The following is a 25367-nucleotide window of genomic DNA, read 5'->3' as shown; positions in this document are numbered from 1 at the left end:
TCCTTGGTCACGTGACCTGTAGGTTTCGCTCAAGGAATCTTTGATCCGCTGTGAAAATCAAGGGAGTTCTGCTGTCCTGGCTGATCAATAGCCATTAACAAGCAGGAGGGAGGGAACAAGTGAAGGTGACTTTCAGTCCACTTTCTCACACACACACACACACACACACACACACACACACACACACACACACACACACACACACACACACACTCTAATGAATAAACTGAAGGCAGTGGAATGTACACTCATCATCAAAGTCATCGTTCACGCTGCCCACCCGGGGACGAAGCGTCTCTGATCTGAAGACGCGCTGCGTGAGCGTTTTGTGAGTCTGGCAGACGACAGTGTGTCAGGTAGCAGGATTTAATACCAAGCACCTGTCGGAAGTGGCGCCACCCGCGCGCACAGACGCACACACACACACCCGGACGCTCAGCGATGAAAGGATCATCGGCTGGGCGATCCCACAGCGAGGTGTGAAAGAGGTCCCCACTCTCTCCGTTGCACCCCTCCTGCACGCCTCCTTTCTTTTACTCCCTCTTCTGCTCCCATTTTATTCCTGGCCTCTCAAAGATTTTGTCCCCCTTCTATCGCCCTTTGATATCAGCCCCTCCTTGGTGGGGCAGAACAAAACGGCGACACACACACACACACACACTGCAGCTCCACGATATGTTGGCTGCCTCGCTCTCGGGGTGAAGTGAAATATTTTTATATGATTTATTGTGCACGGTTACGGAGTGAATTTGGTTAGTGTGGAACAAATGAATGGTAATAATAGTGGGCCTCCACCCTGACACCAGGGACCAATAACCTATAGATTAATTTTCACTACTGATGTTCACTCGAGTTCTTAATAGTTGAGGTGCTATTTCAAATAAGAGCAAAAAATAAAAGAAAGGAAAGAACTGCCAAATAATTTATTCAATATTTAGTATTAATTCATTACAAAAATACATGTCGACCATAATGCCTTCACCACAATACCGACCATGATGGGAACTGGTGGGAGAAGAGTAGCAGCCATAAATAAGTCGCCTTGAGAAGGAGGCCCTGTTGTAGCCAGACAGAAGATGACAGGGGAACTCAGACTACCTTCCCCAGTTTCCCCCGACCTCCCCCTCCTCCACCCCGACTGGCTCTGCGTGTCCTCCCCCCCGTCATAAACGTTAAATTGCCATGTGTGTGTTTAGCTGAATGCTTCCACACACAAACCGGAGCCAGACAGCGTGTACGGCGTGCAGCTTCACTGAGTCCATCAAGTGTAATAATTGCAATAAATTCCCTCCTGGCTGCTTCTCCCAGCATCCTCTCCTGGCCTCCGACTGCACCCTCAGCAGCGCGCTCTCCCTTCTTCCAGACATCAAACGTTGACTCCCGACCTCCATCCCAACCTCCCATCCATCAGGCCCTGCTTCTCCTGCCTTGTCAAACCGCTGCATCCTTATATCCCTCCTTTTGCTGTCTCCTTCCTCGGGTGTTGTCTGGCCTTTGCTTCTCCTTATTTGATTTATTTTCTTTTGCCCTCACTTTCCTTTCTTTCCATTTTCCTCTCCTCACCGTTTATCTCATCTTCTTTCTCCCGTCCTCCCACTTCTTTCTGTCTCTCATTTCCCTATTTCTTTGCTCCTGTTTCCCTTCCTCCCTCCTTTTCTTCATTATCTCCTCTTCTCCTTCTCTTTTCCTCTCCTCCCCTAGTTTTTCCGTATCATTTCATCCTTTCTTATCTTTCCTCTCCTCTCATCTTCTTTCCTGCTCATGTTTTCTTTCCTCTCCTCCTTCCAAACGACTTCCAAACCCTGCTGGTATGATAGTTGCAGCAGATGTTTCATTTTGGACACTTTGCTATAAAGTTGGTCGCTGTGACAACGACACAAGTTGAGAATACTAAACCTTGGCGCATGTGCTGAGTAGAGGGGGAACTAAATCAAGATGGAATAACTTAATTCAATTAAAGTCTTTGTGTTTAGAAAGTCCCAACAATGTTTAATTTATTTAAACGTCAAGGGTACCTTGATGAAAAATGATGTTTTTTTTGGTTCTTTTGAAAGAGTATAACGACAGCAGGTTGGCGTTCTCTCTCCTTTCCTTCATTTTTCAATCCTTTCTCCTTTAATGCCGCTCTTACAGACACACACATCTCCATCATTTTCTTCAGATAAATCATCCGCACAGTAGAGAAATCTGCAATGAATCATCTACCATCTCAGACTACCTCAGCAAGGGGGAAAGAGAAGGGGTCCAAATGGAAAACGGATAAATTGAGAGACGTAAAGTGAAATGAATGACGTCTGCTGGAGAGAGTGAGACAGAGCAGGGTGGAGAAAGGATTAAGAGCCATGAAGGCCCCCACAGGCATGATTAGGTGTGTGAGTGGAGACAGACAGAGTAATGAGGAGGGTAGAGGGGCCCCGAGAAGGGATGATTGACACTTCTGCTTCTGACGGACTTCCACAACAGCTGTCTGTACTGTCTTACCTGTGCACTGAAGTCTGTGCCTGGAACCCCGACACAAACACACACATGCCATTATATTTGTATTTCATTACAATGTATGAGCGATACTCCATGCAGGGAAAAGAAGGAGAGTTGTTTGCTTTTTTGTTGAATGTGTCAAGTGTCAAATTTCTTCAGGTTCAACACGTCCTTGTGCCCAGCAGTACACCCACCAAATGTGAAGTAGATTCGATGAAAGGGCTCCAGATATGCGAAGGACGCACAGACAAAGATTGCTGCTGAGAAAGGGGGCTGATTCGCTCTGAAATCTCAGGCTGTACAGTACATACTATGAAATGTGGCAGAAAGGTTTCCTTATTGACAAGCAACACCGAAGCATTTGCTTACGTGTTGATCCACTTATTCATACATGCATGAGAGCGCACACGTAGCCACGGACCTGTGGGAGTAGAACCAGCCCGGATGACCTGCCTGAGTAATAAACATCCTCGCTCCAAAGCTGTAAAACCAGAGAGGGATACGAGTCCACCACACACGTTTAACCTGCTCGCTGAGGATATATGTGTTTACGAGAGAGAGAAGGAGGGAGGGCCAGCGTCGATAAGAACCGCTGCATGGCGGCGGGGGCAAAAGTTGTCGAGAAGATGAAAAAGCACAGCCGCCGCGGCTATTGCTCTACAAGACATTTTTGGTCTGTTTTTCAATGTACAGTTAATGAGATTTTCGGCAGGCCCTCTGTGTTCCGTTGTTGGTGTTCATCCCATCCTGTCACATCTTTTATCGCGCTGCACTTTCTGGTGTCTGAGCTGGGATTGGCTTGTTTATATAATAGCTCACAGATGCAAACCCCTGCGTGGATGCTTCTGGTGTGAATCCATTTATCTCTACATGTGTGTAAATGTACATAGAGTACGTACACAAGAGGAGTAATAGTCCTGTATATGTATCTGTTTGTGTCTCGTGGTAGCGTGTGGCATCTACTTGTGTCCTCTGACATCTAAAAGATAGGAGACACTTTTCCCTATTTATCAACCAACCAGAATCCGATGCAGCAGCTTCCTCTGTAGGGGCTTCAATTGGAGTGGAATTTTCTTCGTTGATTCACCCCCTGCTCGCTGATTTGTTCCGTTCATTGCTACTTGTTATCCTCTCAGTTTAAACTGATGGAGGCGAGGAAACAGAACTCTTTGGTATCCCAAATGAAAAAACACCAAAGACTAAAAGTCTAAAAAAAAAAACAGGATATGGAGAATTTCCACTAAACATGTGCCAATGCAGATGCTGCTCTGATCATTGAAACAGAACTAACCACACATTAGCAGTAACTCATTAGTCTGGTGTTTGATAGAAGGTTTCCAACTTCCACAGGAAATGTCGACTGGGAGACTGTGATAAGATTGGATTTTTGGAGAACCCTATTGATGTTATGTTAACATCACATCGTTGTTTCGAAGACATCTATAATAAAAACTGGAACGTTGTGACATGTCATCGCTACGTCGAGGTGCATGATCAGCATCACGGCAAAGTGACAGCAAGGAAGATAAAAGTGACGTTCCGACAGCGGCAAGGCGGACGTGCATTGAGTATCGTGGAATATCATGACTGTTGATGAGGTGCAGACGCCTCACCGGCTCAGTGGGGAAATGCCAGAGAGTGGTTGAAACCCTGATGTTTAGCAGCCCACAGAGTCACAGTCAGGTTTAAGCGTCGGGCCTTGTGCTGTGGGGAGCCGGGGCGAGCCGATCGGCGCATACATCCCCCAGAATGAGCTGGAAAATGTCGACCTGCTGGGCCTGCTGCTGCCACCGTGACCCTGTACGGATAAGCAGAGGAAAATGGATGAATGGCCGGATGCCTCTCTAGCTCCCAGGTGTTTTTTTTTCGCCTGTCCTCGGAACAGCCACACTTAAAAAGACCACATGCAACTATAGCAACTACAATGTTTGTCTGGAAAAATGGAGCCAATGGAATCGGGGGAGACACACATGGGGAAGAGCGTCAGCTTCCTTAGTGAGGGATGACGGTCCACTCTGATGCTGAAGTGAGAAAGTACCCCCCCCGCCCCCTTGAACGTGAAATCAGATCCCAAAACGGAAGGAAATGTTTGCGATACACATAACATGTCCGCCGAGTAATTGGTTGAAAAATACTAGGAATCCTTTTTTTGTTGAAAATGGCAAGCGGTAGGAGCATTGATGATTTAAAAGTGATAATATGATTCGGGTGCTTGGTGTTTGTTTTCCCATTACTTTAGGAGTAACTCTTTTATTATGGTTTTACTTCATGAAAAAGGTTAACATCTTCTCTTTTAGTCTCAATTTATATTTTAACAAATGTATCATCTTTACGACAAAAAATATAACCTTGATTCGTTTACTTTATTAATTCATACATATATCAAGAGTATTGATTCCATTTAAGATATTTAATCGGATTTCAAGTTTGAGTGTTTTTCCACATGTGCTGAGACGAACCACGCTCACTTTCTTCCTCCATTTAATCTCACAAAGAAGAAAAGGCCTGAAAACAACAGCACAACATCTATAGCTACACCCAGAAATGCAATAGCCCAGAGTTATGGGAACTTCTCAGAGTAGGTACACATTATCGCTAATAACACACCTTTTTATAGGCATACTGGCTGGGGTTTGTTTAGAGTTTAATGGCACTCTGCTGATATATATATATACTGTGTGTGGGTCTATGTGTCTGTGCGGGGTTGTGAGGGCGGGGAGATGGTGTTTAAAGAATGGCTCGAGGTAAATAATACTGGTTTTTGTTTGTAAGATGTATATGATTTAGACTTCTGGGGCAACCTGTGCATTAGTGTGTGTGTGTATGTGTTGGTAGGTGAATTCACACACTACCTGAGTCCCATGGAGGTATTTGTTGGCAGGCACACATACTGCATCATTACTAGGGTCCTCAGAAGGAAATAGGTAACACAATGAACCATCATTCATGATGTGACAGCAGTGTGATGAAGTACAACCAGAAGCCTGGGCCAGGCGACGCTTCATCTTCGCTTGCTTTCCTCCTTGTTTTCTTCCTTGTTTTCTTCCTTGTTTTCCTCCTTGCTTTCCTCCTTGTTTTCTTCCTTGTTTTCTTCCTTGTTTTCCTCCTTGCTTTCCTCCTTGTTTTCTTCCTTGTTTTCTTCCTTGCTCCATATTGAACGTAGGGAACATGCAAACTGGTTGCTTGAGGTTTGGTTTGCAGAATAAACCAAAATGATAAAGGGAGTTGCGCTGAAATTGAAATGTGAGTAATCCAGAAGTCTCAATCGGCTTTTAACCTGCCCTGCTAGTTAGCTCTGTTTTTTGTTTTGTTTCTTACTCTTACGTTTGTCATCTTTCTTTATATTGTTATAACGCATATTGATTAATGAATTGCCATGACAAATAATAAATAACATTATATTATTTGTTATTTATAACGTATTATTTTACAGTTTAATTATTATTGTAATTATTATTATCAAGAATGTGTGAGCAAGTGCTAAGAATAGGTACGTTCTCCATATCTTTTAAAGTTTGCCGCACCGGTAGCTAACCAGCTAGGGCAAGTCGTCAATTTCAGCCATTGCTGCTCGTCCATTTACCTCGGAAATTGGAATAAGTGTTGACTTAACTTAACATGGTTTGCTGCAGCCAGGGCCCTGTTCCCTGTACAAGGTTCAGCTAAGTCGATCAAATGTCCCATTATCCAGCTTAAATGAACGGGTTGATTGACGTCACATCTTGGTTCCTCGCAGGCTGATCCGTGCACAACCCCGCTCGTTAGTTTGAACCACATGTCGGTCATCAGGATAATCGTGCGCACTACGTTGGAAGCTGGAAGAGTCGATCATCAAAACAAGGATTTTTTAACAGTACAACGGCAAATAAACTTAAAGGAAGAGCGTCTTTGTTCTCGTATAAAAAGATCATATGTGTATTTGAATCATTTCTGTCGTATGAATTGAACGTATACATCTTTTGTTCTTTCTGTACGTGCATCGTAGTCTGTCCATCCTGATCGTGTGAGACCGTATGAGAGACAGTGTGTGAGAGAGTATCAGAGAAAATCCGTGAGACGTGTGTGAGACATGAGACTCCTTGTGAGAGACAGTGGTAGACAGTCCGTGGGACAGTGTGTGAGACATGAGACTGTGGGAGACAGTCTGTGGGACAGTGGATGCTCGGCTGCAGCTTGTGGTGTTCATCCCGTGAAAATCTTCTTGTAAATAAATGATTCCTGTCTTCAGCATCGATGGCGCTCGTACAGGACGTTATCGCGGTGTGAAAACGGCTTTCGGTGATCTCAGAAAACTGTCTCCCTATAAAACGTTAATCTAACTGATATCTAACTGATATCGCTCCTTCATCAGTGAGGAAGTGAGCTGCCCATTTTTCCCGGGGGAGTGACGAACTAATCCAGCAACTCAAATGAACCTGCGCTGGAGCAGGTCCAAGTTTTTGGATGTGTTGCTATGGTGATTTAGCCAAACCTGCTTCGGGGAACCGAAAAGCCTGATCTACGTCATCTTATCCCGAAAATGATCCTAACTCAGTTAGCCACGCACGAGGAACGGGGCCCAGGTTGGTCGTTGTTAGCTGTACCCGCTCATAACAACACGCTAGTATTTTGTGCATTCAAACAGCTGAGGGAAATGTCCACATTCAGAATTGAACAACACACTTTCTATGACTGATTTGACGAGAAACAAATAAGACAGAATTGCTTGCAGAAGACCACACCTTTTTTATTGTTGATACACTGTTGAGAAGCCCCCTTGAATTTTTGGGATGGGGCTGTTGGTTGTTGTTGGTTGGACTGCCTTAAGAAAACGCCAACATTCCAGTTCAAAAGAAGCATTTGTCCTGTCTCTAAACTGAGCACACCTCACTGTACTGATTGACATTGCATTTCATCACACCATCCTAATTTTATGTAATTTCAGGAATCAGGAAATATGTATTATCAAAATATGTTAGACGTACAAGGAATTTGACATGGTGGTTGGTGCATAACATCAGACAGTAAGACAATGGACAACAAGACAGATAAGACAACATAGTGCAAGAAAATGGCATGTTAAATTAAACATTTGACATGGTATAAAATATAAGGCTATGGGCCAGAGGGGTATAGAATTAAAAAATAAAAAATAGTATTTAAAGTAGTTTTCAACAGCAACCACACTCTACACAACTGTGTTGTGAGTGTATATGAAAGTGACAGGTGTATGTGCATGTGCAGTGTAAAGGGAGTGACCGGTGGAAAAAGGGGTGTCAGAGTCAGCCAGTGGGGGACCCCCTGCCAACGGGAAGAAACTCTTACTGTTGCGGGGGGTCTTGGTCGTGATGAACCTAAGCCTCCTGCCAGATGGAAGGGACACAAACAGTTTTTGTCCGGGGTGAGAGGAGTCGGTAACAATCTTTCTAGCCCGCTTCAAGGAGAGACGGCAGATTGCAGACGATCACCCTCTCTGCAGAGCGGATGACACACTGCAGCCTGCCCTTGTCCTTGGCTGTGGCTGCAGCGTACCACACGGTGATGGAGGATGGACTACATGATGGTGGTGTAGAAGTGCACCGTCATCGTTTTAGCAGATATCTTCAATAGTTTGTGGACCAAAAAAGAAGAAAAAAAAATCACAAAAGCCATAGTAATACTGTAGTTTCTATCCCATACAACCGCTCAAAGTAAGAATACAAATTCTAGTTCAACTAAAAAGGTAAATGAAGTAAAACAAGTTTTAAAAAAAACAAAGATGGTATGAGAAAATCAAAGACTAAAGCCTTGGGATGCACTGGCCTAGTTGGCACCCACATACACACACAAAGTACTACCGCAGCTTTTAATACTAGACATGTAATCCGGACTTATGCAATTGTGTGCTTATCACCATAGACAGGTTGTTGACAACAGTAAACTGCAGTCAATCAGGACAGTGATGTTCAACAACAATCATCCACATTAGTCTGTATTGTCAGCCTCGATTACAACATGAAAGAAGTAAAAACCTCTTTCTAATACATCAAGCACAAATGACACATTTGTCTGAGGATTATATGTTACTTTACGTTGTATGAACGTTTAACAAATATTTAATTATTGCTCGAGAAATTAGGCTTACATGTACTCGCTGAGATTGATGCATGCTGATATTTCACAAGGGGTCTGTTCTTTGTCCCTCTAAATAATAACCGCTCTTTGGATTTGGACTTGAGGATTGTCTCATTCGTGGCCTTTTGAAAATGTTGATCTGCAAAAAGAGGTGCAGCAATCACATGTCAAAACAATGTGATTCAGTTGTTGCTGATTATCTATGGGGCGGCGGGGGTAATGTTGACCTGATTACTGTCGGTCGGGGGTAATTGAATGCGGTGGAGAGTGACTTCGCAGGAGGGACAAACGTACTTAAAAATGAACATTACACAAAACGTATACGGTCCACCAAAGATGGGTGCAATTACGGTCTTAGGCAGGATTAACTATACATTCTATGTTTTAGTCTGAAAGATCAGCAGTAATTGATATGATTTCTAGTAAATTTGTACAGTGCCTTATGGTCTATTTGACTCTAAATGGACCATCATGTACTGTTTCAATCAGGAGATCTTGCATAGCGCTTTTTTAGTCTTCTGACCTCTCAAAGCACTTTAACACTACATGACATCATTCACCCATTCATACTAATGACAGGACCTAGCATACACAGTGGCACCTGCCCATCAGTAACTAACATTTACACACTGTAGTCACAGCTAGAGGAGCAATGCTGGGGTTAAGCGTCTTGACATGCAAGTTAGCTGGGATCAGACCGCCAACCCTCTGATTGGAGGAATTTCTGCTTCATATGAACATCATGCTGTATTGAAAAACACAAACTAGAGATGGAGGCAATAAACTCATGTTTACAATGTTTACTGAGGGACTAGCTCAAGAGACAAGTCATTTTCTCATAGACTTTTATACAATCAGAATTATTTTTTTGCAAAAAGAGCAGTCACCTCCTGTTCGGAGAATGCAATGCAAAAAACGTCCCCCTCGGCACAGCAGAACTGGAGCGATTTAATGCTTTGTAGTGTTTACTTTCCTTTCCTTTCTAAAGTTCTTGGTTATGTGGCCAAGCTGTAGTAAAAACAGCAAAAACTCTCTTAATGTTGATTTCCACATAGATTTCTTGTTCACAATATTACATTTTCCGGGAAAATCTCTGTTGTGCCCCGAGGATGCCATTAGTCTCAGGTTGGCACCTCGTCGCCAACAGCACTGTTGTAAAAAACGAGCGCTGTCACGTTCTCATAATTTAACTTGGTACCAAGGTGACAGTTTGAGCGACATCCTTACGATGGCCTCTACCATATGGTAATTACTCTCACTGCCAGAGGGGAGAGACCAAAGTTCCACAGTCCAGCTTTTAATGTCCCATTTTCTCTGCATTGATGTGCTCCCTTAGAAAAAGGTTGAATTTCTCTGCCTGGATCATCTGTTCAAGCATTCTCAATGTGTCTATCTGGACATACTTCATTACTGCTTTGAGACCGATCAGATTCTTTTCTTGAATCTTGTGAGCATAGGGAGGGCAGGTAGTGCTTTGAGCGTTGAGGTAGTTTAGTTATTTATATCAGCTTTTTACTGGCCAGGAAGAGAGAATAATATTACATTTAAAAGTAGCCAAACAACCTGACTGACAGATACCATAAGACAGACGTCAAGGTGAGCTCCACTCCCATAAACCCTAGAAAGATCCTTTCTTCATTCAGTGTTCCTCCAAGCATAGATTTTTTTAAAACATTATTCAAGATGCAATGCTCGCACTCTGTTCTCAGTACACTGTGTTTCAAGTTAGCACATTTAAGATTCGCAGAGCACACTACGCGGCGACAGACACTGAGATATTTTAAAACATGACATAGCCTGTGTAAACAGGTTTTCCTTGTAAAAAGATGGAAATATGAAACTGTGTCTGATCCCTGGCGGCATGGGGCTGATGTCAACATCTGGTAAAAAGTGGTCATATGTTTAATGAGCCTGACCTTGCTCATCAAAAAGGGGAGAAAAATAGGAAGCTTTCCTAAAGTACAGTTACATACGTTGGCTGATTGATGCAGAATGACATTGGCGTGCCATGACGGGTAACTCCAGACTGGTTATTATCAGACTCCGTTTCCTTAGTCAGCTCCTTGTCTCAGTGCAGTTTTATTGCCACTAAGAGACTCAACTGGGAGATAAAGGACTCATAACACGTTGCTTCATGTAGAGTGTCACCTCCAATGTCCTCTTAGAGCATAATGGAACGACCCATTAGGCCCGACCTATTTACCCCGGCGTCTCTGTTAAGACTCGGTTTCGAAATGTCATTGTGGCCCAGTGCAGTTAATGGCGTGAAGCGCAAAATGGGGTCAAGGAAACTGAAGACGACGTATGTGTGTGTGTTCGTCGGGGGGGCGTCCCTTTGAATGGGGAATACTTAGATCGGAGCAGATTTTTTTCATATAAAGAGATGCAATCAGGAGTGACGTCACTGGTGTGATTGTACCCCTTAAACACAAACCTGTGTCTCAGCCACGTTTTTCAGTTTCCATCTCCATAGATGACTCTACTAAGCTTAGCCTCCATCTCTGTTCAAGTCAAAAGACAGGACCTACTGTCTCCGAAACTAGGCAACTGACACCAAAAACACTGCATTGATATATATAGAATAAATGTACTTGTATTTTGGGATAAAACAAACCTTCGATCGACGAAATTGTCATGACTTCTTTCACACAAACAGTTAGAGGCTAAAAAGTGGCATAGCATTTCTTGTTCAGCCAGTGGAACACGGTTGCTCCTATATTAATATATAGATATAAATATATTTAAAAACAACAAGGATGTTGTGTAGTCTGAATGAAGACCGTAAACCCTATTGCTCTTGGCAAAGGCAGCGCTTTAAAAAGCCAAACATTCTGTTCTTACCTTTCAAAATAAAAGCTTTGGCCAAAAAATAGTCACATAGTCACACTGTTCTTTTTGGCATTCGTTCGTCACGGCCACTGGTGAGTGAAGGCTTCAAGTTGAATCCATTACTTGGACCCACACTGTGTATGTGCGTTGGAAGGTAACAGAGAGACAAACAGAGCTCCCTCTGGGGAGGTGGGTCTCTCCTGATGTCTGATTTTCTTTTTGCGGGCTTATTTTCTCCAGTCGGAAGGAACGAGATGGATTTCTTATGCGTGACTCTTTTTCTTGGCTCGAACTGCTGATTTTGCACATGCTGTGCTTCTTAGTGTGATCCTTTGATGTTTGTGTCTGTGTCTCTTTATTCAAATATAGCCACATATTCATCTCTTTCCTCTTTGAATGGCATACAAGGTTGTTGCCCGTCTGTATTTCTTTTTGTGTATTCAGGTCTTTATTGTAGAAGGAGGCAAACCATTTGTTCTTTTCAGAGATTTCCTGTAAAGAAACGGGCATTTTTTTGAACCGCTTTATCCATGACTGAACTAATTGTTTTATCTTGATAAGAGCTCATTCAAAGGACAGACTTTTCACTGTATTTGGCCTTCTTCTGTATTTATTGCTCTCCTCGTTGCTTCTTGTCACTGCAAATACATTTTCTGGCACTTTATTTTCCTTTGAATGTTGTTGAATAGTTTGTGGTCCACTTTAGGTGACCAAAAGGCTCAGAAAACATGAGCATGTGTATAGCGTCAGCTACGTCTGCCTTGCACTTTTTTTGTGTTTTCTTGATGTATTGCCTTTAGCTATTAGAAGTAAAAGGCTGAAGCTGAAGAAATGTGAGTTGTATCAATTTAAAAAGACCTTAATCACAGTGCAACATGAAGTCAAAAAATCTGTCACTTATTTATTTTTGAATTTGCAAGATATCAAAGACGGGTTATCTGCTAATTAGTTTTTGAAGATCAAACGTATGTGATAATATTGAGAAAAGCACGTTATATGAAGGTCCTTTTTCCTGGTGAGACTCCACCAAGGCAAAGCTGAAGGACCTGATGGCATCAGCCCCAAGGTACGGGAGACCTGCGCCATGCAGCTGTCTAATGTTCCCCAACATCTCTTCACCCTGAGCCTGAAGCAGGAGGAAGTCGGTGCTGTAGAAGACATTGTGCCGGGTCCATGTACCAAAGAAGACTCCACCTAGCCTCAATGACTACCGACTACCATGTGATGAAGGTGCTGGAGAGGCTGGTCTTGGCCTACCTTCCACCGCAGAGGAAATCATCACTGGACCTTTTGTAATTTGCTTACCAGCCTCACGTGGGATTGGCAGTGTCACATCTGGATGGAACCATTGGCTTTGTGAAAATCACTTTCTTTGACTTCTCCGGAGTATGCGACACCCTCCAACCACTGCTGCTGGGTGAGAAAAAGCGGGTTAATGCGTCTACCTTCTCCTGGTTTACTGTGTACCTCTCAGGAAGGCCGTGCGCTGTCTGATGTGTGGTGTGGCGGTCAGTGATACTGGAGCCCTGTCTCCCTTCCTAGTCATCATGTACACCACTGACTTCCAGTACAACTCTGAGTCATGCAGAACGATGACTCTGCAGAGGTCGGGTGTAAAGGGGCAGTAGTGGAGGACCTTGTGGGCAGTGGGCCGGTGGAATATCACCTGACTCTAAATGTGGCCAAGACCAGAGAGATGGTGGTGGACTTCACAGCTAATAGGAGTTCTGGGTGAGGATGTGGACATAGTGGAGGAGTACCTGGGGGGTCTCCATCAACAACAGACTGAACTGGAAGGCCAGTTCTTTCGGTGCTATCTGTCCGCTAGCTCCTTGTTGTAGAAGGGGATTGTGTAAGATTGTGTTGTATGAAAAGAAGAGACTGTTAGCCCTTAATCACAGTGCACTTATGTAAAAACCTTCAGAATAAATGTTTCATTAAATTCCAGATTAATTTCACAAAATGTGCACAAAGGCTTGCGTTTACTGAATCCCTGATGACACTGTTTTTGGAACTAAACCCATATGACCCAATCACTTCTTTTCACTTTCTTCAGAGAGGAGGAATCACCACAATGCCAACAACTGAACGGTGCTCGTTCCAAGGGGCCTTTTCGGAACGGATCGATTATTTACAATATATGCCAAAGTCGAGTCATGTTAGCAGTACTTAGCTAGCGACTTTGATGCACCGCTGTCAGACACACTTTTGATTCCACCGGATGCTCTCAGAAGTGCTCTCTCACTTTTGGGATCACTCCTTCACTTTCTGGTCATCATTCTCACACCAGGTACCATGTCCATTGAGGCCAAATGTGGTGAATCTACAGCAACACAGTAGGCTATTTTCTTTTTTTTTTCTCACCGATTTCCCTCCGTCATTTAAAGTAATAACACAGATTACCTTGACACACAAAACACAAAAGCCTGTTGTGTGTTGCCATGGCCACCAGACCATGGAAGTAGTTACCAGTATCACCAAAGGCAGGCCTGTGCTTGTGTCTGTCTCACAAAGTCTGATGTCAGCCAGGCCCATCACTTAGCGTCCATTCTTACATCTCTTGTTTGTTCTGCTCATTAAAATGACATCATATATGTATGAGCTCAGTGTTTATGCCTACAGACAATGTCTGTTTGATAGGAGATTAGTCTCTTGTTACCTTCGGCCTTTTTTCCCTCTTTTCCCCATCCTTTGTCTGCGTTTTGTGATTGTCGATCGGGACAGCTCGCCAATCAGCTCGGCTGGCTCGCTTGGAGAGCCCTCGAGGAAGAGGCCTTTGATCAGCCGTCTCTTTATGGAAGTGGAGGCTAATTTTGCTCGATGGCCCTTTTCTTTTCATAGTCTTTGTGTTTTTGACGTTGGCTGTTGGGTTACGGACTGTATACAACACAACAAACACAACACGCCGAGCCTGTAGTATAACTCTTTGTTTATGGCTACACTATTTATTAAATTCTTTGCTTTTGATCTCTGCTGCCTTATTCTTTGTCAGGGCTAAAAATTCAAGGTAAAATTAAATTAAAAAAAATTTAAACCACGGAAAAGTTGATTTAATTGAGAGAAATATCTGATATTCTTTGATATTTAAGTAGTAAATATTAGAAAGATTTACAAGAAAAAAACATCAATGTTCTTAAAATATACTAAATTGTAAAGAAAGAAATGGTCAAATGTCCACATACAACATGCTGTTACTATATTCTATCAACATGGTTGTCCTCGTGGCTGCTGGGTATGTTGCGCCTCTGTTTTACTTCCAATACAAAATGTTCTCTCCGTCTTTAGCTACAGTCTCAGTCTCTCCGATCGAACTGAACGCAGCACGCGGCGGTTTTAGTGTCGGATAAAACGCACACAGGAATGATCTTCCACACCAACTACATTAATTAACAAGAATAGTATCAGTGCAAAATGAATAAATGGTGATCGACCCAGGCTTAGACACTTGATTTGACCACCTCGACACACTATTGACCATGGTGATGTCTGATTCTGGCTGTGAGGCTATATAATATTGCACGTGTCAGGGATATTATATTGTATGTATCTATTGTCTATTCAAAATGACGGTCCATCTCCACAGGATGTTTGGGTGTAGGTCTAGTGAATGTCCTGACTGGGTGACTGCAGCGTTCCCTCTTCCTTCTTAGTGTGTTAGTGAGTTAGTGGACAGCCTTTTGTCTTTCACAGAGAGGCTACGGGGTGGCTCTACGCCTCTATAACCGCGGCATGAAATGAAAAGGTAGCAATAACAAGCTAATTGAATTGCATCCCCCTGCGATTATTCAACAGTTACTGTGTTTCTTTCCTGCACACTGTGTGCCCACAGGACCGTTTGAATCCAGAGACATAGAATGCACTATCCCGTGACAATACATGTAGTTTTATTGTCTAACAGGGAGACATTTCATATTTCCTTGAGCCGATAACAGTTGGATAAGAGTTTGACCAACTCTCTTGCAACAGGACCTTGTATCCCCTTGGCAACAGCAGTTCTTAAATTGTTATGCAACTACATTCTCAGCATGCTTGATATATTTTGGTGTAACAGACGTGACCAGCTTCCTGGGTTAATAGTCTGTTCCCCAATCCATGTTTGTCTGACTGCTGTCTCACTGATAAGCACGTGTCCCTCTGTGACCCAGCACAGGGACACGTCGGAGCAGGCGCTCACCCGTTTTTCTTGTCCTTCCCATATGTTACAATCACGGGCAGATACTACAAACAGAAACATACTCCGACTCTAATAGTGCTATGATGGAGACTCTTACTTGAACAACTCCTGGGAGGTCAGAGAGGTCACGTACAGATCTAGTAAAGCAATCAACTATGAAGGTTTGAGTGTAGCTTTGGAGGCCACTGTGCAGTGTTTCTCGTATTTTTGGAGTTCATTTTATCAAGGCAGGCGGCACAGAGCAACACTTTTGTGAGGATTCGCGGAAGCTTAATCTGCACATCACGGACTCTCAGCTAGAACAACATCAGCCTGTCGATGGCCAATATTATCTTTATTTATTTTCCTGACTTTTCGGACTTATTCAACGATGCCTTGGAGGTTTAGAGGTGTTGCTTATGATGTGTGTGTGTGCCATAGACTGTAGGTACAAAGCGGACGTAGTCATCTTGATGTCAACCATTGGTTTGTGGAGTGTCATTGTGAAGCCGTCGCAAATGTTGTTTCTTTTTTTCATAAATGAACGGGAGTTTGCATATCTGGAGTGGGGAGGAGTGATGAAGAGACGCCGTATACGGCTCTGGTAGCAGCAGCGACTTTTCAATCAGAGTAAGCACTGCCATAGCACATACCCTGCTTTATTGTCTATTAGACTCTAAATGGATCATAATTTACAAAATGAACATCATTCTGTATTGAAGTTTACTGAAGCAGTAAATCAACTTGACTTGCGCCCTGCGGGTCTGTTAAAGAAATACAGGTGCTAAGCTCCAGCTATCGGCTCCAAATCACTTGTCGCCACATTATTCAGCACAGTGTGTCGTTTGTTTTGTCTCTTTAAGGATACGTTATCCTGCTGCGCAACACTTTCTCATAGAATTGCTGTATTTCAATATTTCTATACTGGTATATTATTCTACCAATTTTTGCTGTCATAAGAAACCGCTGCAGCAATTTCCAAAAGCATTATTTTCCTGTGGTGTTTACCGTTTTCAGATAGTAGTAGCACTGTGTTTCTGTCAGTAAGCAGCAGTAGTGAAGACAGATTACATTTCAGCTGGTTTAGCGGTGGCCTTCTGCAGCTTTGTCCCTCAATACTGAAATTATTTTTCTCTACTCAACCAATTGCTGAGGACGTCAACAGAAAAATAGTCATGTGAAGATGAAAGACCATGATAAAGACAATACCGAGTCTTTATTTTCCCTTCTGTTCTTCATTTACAAATGTTACCTCGCTGCTGCGGTGTTTTCCAGACCTTTGCCCTTGTTACATTTTCCAGACTTACGGACAAATAAGTCCAGCGCCAAACCGCAAGGTGTCCTCAAATAACCGGATCGTGGACAAACACACACCTGGACCCAAACACACGGCCTGTCACGGCGACTGTCTGTCCCCGGGTGACCTGGCAGACTGACAGCAGCAGCAGTGATAGTTGTTGTAGTAGTTCTGGTCCTCAGATAACCCTGTAAACAGACAGGGGGTCAGGCTGGACTGACTCGGCCCATAGAAAGAGTGTGTCAGGTGGAAAAAAAAGGAGTTGTTTGTGCAGTTGAGTAGTTTCATAGGAAACAGAATGTGATGCAAATAATATAACATTTATTGTATAATAGGATCAGATATAAAGTCTGTACACGGGGACTCCTGAATAGAACATATGATGTTTTAATTTCCTTACCAGAATAGAGTGATACAGATTTAATAGACTCGATAAAGTAATGTTGTTATCAGTAACTGGAAATATGGACACGTAAAAAAAAAAAATATATTTTTCATTTCTGCCTTTTGCTTCTGAAACGCTGTGCTTTACTTACTCCAACACTTAGTAAGTTGGAAAATGCTGCTCCATGAGATTTTAAAGAGGTTAATCAATTCTGGGACATTTGCCCTGTATCTTTTTGAGTAATCACAGACTATATTAGAAGTGGACGTAGTCCCACTGACGTCAGCCGGTGGTTTGCACACCGAGGTTTTGAAGCCGTTTATAGCCGTCGCCATATTGATTTTTGGCTGTCAACATTTTATTTGTTTTTGGAATCAAAAAGTGGTTTCTAAACTAGTTTCTTAAGTGATCAGCAGAGTCCTTGATAAGGTGTTCAAATGTTTTTGGTACTTTTTTCACAGCTGTTGTAAAAAAATCTTTATTTCTTCCAGTCCGTAAAACATGAACATATTGCCATCTCCAAAAATGTGGCTCCAAATTTGGTGACTTACACAGTTTTAGCTAAAGTTAGCAACGAAAGAGATGTCTACCTTCTCTACAATCTAATGGTTTCATTCGGGCAACAACTTTTTGCTACTCAAAGCACCTAAAGAAACCTAAATCAGAGATCCTGAGCGATCGGGTTGTATTCACAAAGACTGTGGATTCATGCTTGAAGCGGCTCACAGTAACGTCTGTACACAACATGTCCTTTTGGATTTGAAGCAACTGATGAGGATTCTGCTCTAACGCTGTAATCAATTAGTCCACGTATGGCAGTCTCCTTTGCTATAGTTTCCTTTTCTTTCCTTGCCTTCTATTTTGGTTCACTTTCTCTCCTCTCCTTGCCTTCCCTTCCCAAAAAGCCATTTCAAATCCATTTCATACGCGGCAGACTTTAGCAAAGACTGCAATGGATTTGTCAGGAGCAGACAAAATGATGAATCATTGGTAGGGCACATAATGAGGTAAACATATCCCTCCGCCAGCATGTCACGGCAGCCCAAGCTCTCGCCTCTGCTTTTCTATTCGGCAGGGTACGAGATGCCGCGTGTCCTCAGTGCGATACGACGCCATAAGAACGGGCCAATGCCGCAGAGATAAGAGCAGCTGACTGAGATCTGTCGAGCCTCTCCAAAGCCTCAGACAGGGCGTGTGTTTGTTTACTGTCGGTCTGCTGTTTTCACACCGACAAATTCTTCCCGTCCTTTCTTCCGTTTTGTACTTTCTCTACCCCTCGTCCCCCTTTTACAATTCATGGTAGCGTTTTTTTTTTTCCTCTTCCTTCAGGATGTTTGTTCTGTTTCTTTCTCTCTCCGCCAAGTTTCGTACCTGTGTGTGTGATCCACGTCTCCTACACCTTTGTTTCATCTCGTATGTTCTCTGCGACATCAAAAAGACAACACTTTTATCACAAACCTGCTTTCCTCCGATCCCCGCACCCCCCTCCGCTCGTTCTGCTTCTATTCACCATCCCCAGTGGGGGAAAAAAGGCACTTTTTGGTTGTAAATGAAGTTTTGTTGGTTCCTGAGCCTCGAGCCCTGTTTATCAGGCAGACTTCACAAGTGGCACACGCGGCTATGTGAAATAGGATGGCAGGCAGCACTTGGCTTTGAGGAACAAAAAAAATCAAAAAAATCTTCCCCTTTCATGTATGAACCTAGTGGGTGAGAGAGGAACTAATGGGGGCCATGCCAGCCAGCCAGCCACCCACCTGTTATCCAAGCTGAGACACACTGCGGCAAGTCCTCTGCTTTGTGTGTGTGTGTGTGTGTGTGTGTGTGGATATTGTGATTCTGCGCACTTTTCTCAGCTGGTCATTGCAGACTAGCCACCGGCCCTGTCCCGTGCTTTTGCTCGGGTGTCTCTAACCATCTCTCCATCTCGCCTGGTGTTTTTTTGCGTATCTCATGATTTTATTCATTGAGCTTCTTCCTCTTTATTTTCTCTTTCTCTCTCCAGCTGTGGTGCCAGTGTGAGGGAGCCTTGTGCTGATCTCGGGACTGCAATGGGACAAAAGACATAAGAGGAGTAAAAGAGGAAAGCCCCCCCATGCCAGTGAAAAGGCTCAAAGAATCGGAGGACACGGCGTGTTGATTAGAGCAGAATTCACGAGGAGGCAGAGGCAGACGGAGAGATATATCGATTATTAGCCTGCAGCCAGACAGGAAAGGGCCAAAAATTGAGTGACTCAAAACCCACACAAACCCCTCCATGCCCTCCTTCAGTGCGCCATCACCCCACTGCACCAGATCGGCGTCCCCACTGAGGCGCTGACAAGTCGGGCCGGCTCGTGCTCGCCACTCAGGAGTGACGCGGCGGCCCGCCCGTTTGCAGAGCTCGACAGACGGCAGGCCTCCCACTCCTCGCACATGGACTGTTGATGAAGAAAGATGGCAGTGAGACCGGCAGGCGCCGCCCCTTCCTCTTGGCCCCCCTCCCTCCCCCCAGCGGCCGTGGCTTGGAGCGGTTGAGGTTTTTCCGTTGGCATCCATTGAATCATCGGCAGCAGTCTGGCAGAGCGCGGGAAGGGGCAGCATGCAGGAAACTGACGTACCGGCCACAAATGCCTTCAAAGGTAAACACGGCTCTTTGAAACAGCAAAATCAGGAAGTTTTTTTTTCTCAGTGGCAGTCCCAGAGGCTTTCCCTCGAGGAACTCCCATCTGGTGGGGATCGGGGTTTGGGGTTTGATTGAATGTCTCAACCGCGCCGACGGCACTCTGGGATTCTAACCCAATGCCGGTCAGGCCACTTCTGCACATGGTCTGTCCTATCGTGTCCCAATGCAAGAGATCCGCTCTTAGAAGGTCCAGCGTACCCTCAGCGTAGTCATGGTGACGCTGTTGTTTAGTGCAGAGATGGCACTTTGGAGGTTGGCAATGCAAAGGTCAGGTCACTGATGATTATTGTGAATCCGCGAACACACAGCAACCAATAAGCTCCTATCGGCTGTAGTCCTTCTGTTCAGGTAGTGCACTGAGCATGCAGAGGGTTGCAATTGACCTTTAGGTCCCGCCGTATCACACAGACTGGCCAATCAGCTAATCACGTTTCACTCATTTCACAGCAGTAATTAACTTCTGCAACTCCATGGAAACAGCACAATCCTGGCATCAAGTATGTCCGTTTTTGCATCTTCTACAATACATTTTCATTTTACAGTTTGGAAAGTTCTCCAAAGAAAAATAGCTTTTCAAAGCTTCTTTCAGGCAAGAGATGGTCGTTGATGGTTCTTTATTGTACTCCTCGTAAACAGTATTGTATTGCCGACTTATATAGACGTAAAATAGATGTATTGATGTCCAGCCATGTATTATCTGTGTGTGTGTGTGTATTGACATCTACGTGGGATGTTGTACCACTTTAAAATGGGAAATTAGCAGCACTGGGGAGAGGAAAGCAATGGCAGGCGCTGTGCTGCCCACAGAATGAGCCTCCGTCAACCTGAGCTCAACGGTTTTACTCATTAAAACATAATCACTCATGCTGATTATGATTGCACTGTAACTGGGGCTGTAAGCAGGGAATGGAACAAATACAGCTCTTCCTTTGGGAAATAACTTCCCTTCTATTGGCCAAACCGCTGCTCCAAGCAAATCTCCAACAGCACAAGGTACAGAGGGGCTTAAAGGCCAGTGACATGGTGGCGGGTGGTGATAGTGGTGATATAACAACACTTTGCCCATGAGAATGCAGGGGAATTTAGTCCAATCCCAACGGTGCACTTTGTTGTGTATGTCTATTTGAACAGTGCAGGTTCGTATAGGGGCCACACTCATGTTCCTCAGTTGTTTGTCCTCAAGGGACGTCAAAGAACAAAACAATCAGTGTGGTGGGGACTGGGGAGTGGGGAGAGAATAGAGCCAACCGGCGATTTGAAGCTACGTGCAAAAAAAAACGTAGCAAAGAAATAGTCTTTATGTGTATTTTTACTGTGTTTACTATTCAAATGTGTTCAAATTGACCAAAACAGGAGGCAGGAACCAGATACACACACACACACAAACACACACACACACACACACATCTACACGCATGGAGTCATCTTGACCCTGGGGTGAAATAAAACATGCAGCATCAAAGCACAGAATGCAGATCCCGGTGCAGTGTCTTCCTCCAGAATAAAGCCTTCCTCTGCTTGTTCCCCATCACACCAACACACGTTGGAGGTCTGCGCTTCCTCTCGGTCTCAGCACTGTCTATAAAAGGGATGAGATCTTTTAAAGAGTCAAGCGGCAGCTGCTCTGCGTTGGATTTTGTGGTAAATCTGCTGGATTGCAGGGTGTTACAAAGCAACGGGGCTTCAGAAATGAATTAAAGTTGATACTTCAAGAAAATCCAATTCAAAAATAATCATGTCCAGCCATCTGTTTTTTCAGAAAAAACGGAAGATGAGAAGCAATGTTCTCTCAGCGGGAAAACAAAAAAATATAACATCATCCTTTCTTCCCTTTTTTTTTTCCAACTCATTTTCTAACTCCGACTCATTTTCTAACACCCTGCTTGAGGCAGTCGATGAACATGGAGACAATACTACAGTCTCAATGCCAGTCTGCCTCCCTCTTCTCCTCCTCTTCTGTCTTCCCTTTTCTCACCCTTCTTCTCCCTTGGTGGTCACCTTTTTCCGTCCAACTCCATTTATCTCACTCTGTCTGTCAGCCCGTCCTCCTTCCTTCTCCCCCCTGTCTCGCACTGTGGTCTGCGACCACAGCCAATCCTTATTGAGCTGCAGTTATGTGGAGCCCTCGCACATCCATAAAGTGACTGACAGCTCTGGGTTATTAGATGAGAGCCTCCTGCCCCTCTCCCTGCCTGCTGCCTTGGGCGCAGGCCTCAGACACACTGGTTATCTGTCTGTCTACGTCTTTTTTCTTCTGTTTTTTTCCACCGTGGACATTATACACACATTCGTGTCAAGCATAAAATGTATGTACTGTATTGAGTTTCCAACTACAGGTATTCACTGAGAACAAATGCAATAAACGTTTGGACTCCCGAAACTACTACTACTAAGCTTACTTATCCCAGGGACATTTCATTGCTTGGAGTATTCGGAGCATGGTCTCGTTCACTGTCTTGTTGGGGATTCTTTGAAATGATCATATCAGAATTGTGTGTCCATTGGACCGAGTGATCCAGACATGAAAGCTTGATGCAGTGGGTTGAGGTTGAGGTTGGTAACTCGTACCAGAAGACAAGTAAAACTTGTGTCTTGCTAGCTGGACACATCCACCAATCGGCTGGTTTTCGGGTGCTCGATGAACCAGAGCAGCTTTGGAGTTGTAACAAGGCCTCAATCTTTACCTATTCTCAGTGTAGCTTATGTAAAAAACATGTATACATCCAGTGTTAATAAATACATCCAGGGTCAGCGCAAGAGAGGAGAGAGGGCCAGAGAGAGAGAGGGAATAGGTGGAAAACGGGTTTTTCCCAAAAGTGCTACGGAAAGGTTAATGTTTCCATGACGTATGAATTGTCAGCAAGATCATTTGTGTACAACCTGTGTGAGGGTATGAACTTCAACACAAAGTTTGACATGCTGTGACTTAACGTTACCGGGACCACAGGATAGCGCCACTAATGATCTCAGTTGATTTGGATAATACTGGATAACCACCTACTCCGTGAATATAGCCCCCCCCCCGAAAATAATTTAAAACCATCACTAGATCCACTGTAGCACAACTGCTTCATGACACCCTAGTGGTCAGGACCTCTGTCTGTCTGGGTGTGGAGGATGTGTGCACGTTGTGGATCCACTTAGTGTATCTGTATTTGTCTAATATAATTGCATAAATGTATGACAATGTACTTGCTCACGTGCGCAGGTGTCTTTGAATGTTGAAGTGCGGTTCAGCGTGCACACACACACGTGTGAGCACGCTAAATCTGACACACAGTGAATCATCCTCCTCGCCTAATTTGGTCTTCAGTGCTTGTGTGTGTGTGCGTGTTTAGGTATGCAAATATTTATGCAGTAACGTTTCAGGTCCATGAAGCAAAAGTGTGCGTATCATAAGCTGAGTGTGTGTGTGTGTGTCTTTTTACCTTGTCTCTCTGCATGGTTGCCTGCTGTCTGATTTTGTCTCCTTTATTTACTCCCCATGCAGATTATTTACTAGTCAGTCAGACAACCACCCAGCCCACGTTTACACTGACCTAAATAGTCACATCATCTCTGTGTGTGTGTGTGTGTGTGTGTTTGTGTGTTGTTTTCCGTTGGCGTCCATGAAGTGCGAGCGCATGTGTGGGTGCCGGTGCTTTTGTACAGCCGATTGTTTGTCCCAACCTGCGTGTGTACTATTGAAGCTGCTGACACTGTGCAGCGGCCTTCACAACGCTTCAACCGCTCATTAAATGACAGAAAAGCAGTGAACCACCCTCCGCCCACCTCATTCGTACCTCGTCTTCTTTTGCTGCCTTTTGTGTCTTGACGCCAGGGCTTCTGAGATAAACGGTATATATTTATACACTTGAAATATATATATTTTTCACCAACCTATTGTTTATCAGTTTATTCAGTTATCTAGCTAGCAAATTTCTTTTTGGAAGTATTATTACCCATAGAATGTACAGGCAATGGCCTGCGGACTGAGCCTTCAGGTCGTCAATGTTGCCGTCTTTTTGTAGCAACTAATAAAACAAAGTTACGATATTTGAACTGCGGAGGAGTGACAAAAGGACTTTGTGTACGGCTCTGGTTGCGACCTGTCAATCAAAGGGTAACCCCGCCCTAAGGCCTACTCGCTTTATGGTCCGTTTGACATTAAATGGACCATCATTTGATAAATGGACATGATGCTGTATTGAAGCCATTGGCACCATAAGCTCATGTTTATAGTGAGGGTACATTTATTTTTCATTTAACTCATTTATCCTTGATTCTGAACAGCAGGCCACGGGCAGGACAGCCTATCCGCTCTGATTCAGTTGTTAACACGACTTACTGAGGTTACTGAGTGCAAGGCAGCATTTTGGCTGTGGGGCCGGCCGCCTGCTGAGGTCCTGCGCTGGGTTAGCTAGGTGTGTGCGCACCGCAGTGTCTTTGTGTGAGTTTGTGTTTATCATGTGTTCGGCGCACGTGTTTGCGTGTGGGAGGGTGTGCATGAGAGGAGCGTTAAAGCTGACTTGACGGTGCTTAAGAGGTTTCTCGCCAGTCGACACTAACCAATGAATATTAACCCGATGCTCTTGCAGTACCTCAGGCAGACGCCGCTTCTTTTTTTCATCACGAGCGAGCCCGCTGATAAGTCTGTCATGGAGGAAAGTGCACAGGGTGGGCTGCTCTGTTATTGCTGTTGGGTGATTTAATCACTATAAAGATATCATCCATCTTGTATCTAAATGGATGTAGATCCATGTAAAGACCTATTATGTATTAGCTCAAGGCTTCTCAAAGTGCAGCGTGAGGCCATAAACTCAGCAGAGCCGTGCGTTTAACGCTCCCCTGTCAAGGATATTCTACTTGTTCTCTCCTAATCACATCGGCTGTATGTTGGAATTAATGATTGAATGAATATATGTAAAAAGCGATGTTTTGGGATGATGAATGTCCTTCATTTGTGAGACAGACAGAACATACGTAGATTCAACCTTGGAGGAAAGGAGCAGACAAGGAATTGGATTTGGTCTGCTGCGAAAAAGACAAGATAGATTTGAGAAAGCTGATCCATTGGAAAATAAGAAATAGAATGTCAAGGTGAACATCAGATCTACTAAAATGGGTTACCAAGCGGAGGCAAAAAGGGAAAACGATAGATTGCACCTGCATTCTGGTTTTGCATCAGTGAGAGCTGGCTGAAAAAAAGACCATATTAAAGGTTTGACTTCAGAAGAATTGACCTCCATTTTGCCCCGATCTGACTTTCAGTTAGGAGTCAACTATATAAACCACAGATCCAGTACCAGTGTTTAATTAGTCAATCAGCTGCAACTTTCAGTTCTGACGCGGGAAGCTGATGCAGAAACTCAATGTACGTATAGAAGTCCATGAGAAAACCATTCTCTGTAAACATGAGTTTATTGTCTCAATCTTTAGTTTTACTCTTCTGCATTCCAACTACGATCCCGTCTGTTCATTCTTTGCGCAA

At 44.0% G+C, this 25367-nt stretch overlaps 1 protein-coding gene across 2 annotated transcripts in view; it reads left to right on the top strand.

Annotated features, from left to right (window-relative positions):
• ldlrad4b (low density lipoprotein receptor class A domain containing 4b) overlaps positions 1 to 25367 on the top strand; it is a 142143-nt gene that overhangs the window by 35123 nt on the left and 81653 nt on the right. For both annotated transcript variants that reach the window (XM_037453077.2, XM_037453076.2), the window contains exon 4: positions 19238 to 19853. In XM_037453077.2, the coding sequence (XP_037308974.1) occupies positions 19814 to 19853 (40 nt within the window). In that variant the 5' untranslated portion in view covers positions 19238 to 19813. The remainder of the gene's footprint in view (positions 1 to 19237; positions 19854 to 25367) is intronic.

Source organism: Pungitius pungitius, chromosome 11 (genome assembly GCF_949316345.1).
Source record: "Pungitius pungitius chromosome 11, fPunPun2.1, whole genome shotgun sequence".
In the NCBI taxonomy this organism is placed as follows: domain Eukaryota; kingdom Metazoa; phylum Chordata; class Actinopteri; order Perciformes; family Gasterosteidae; genus Pungitius; species Pungitius pungitius.
Note: the sequence above shows the minus strand (reverse complement) of the source record. Positions and strands in the feature narration are given on the sequence as shown.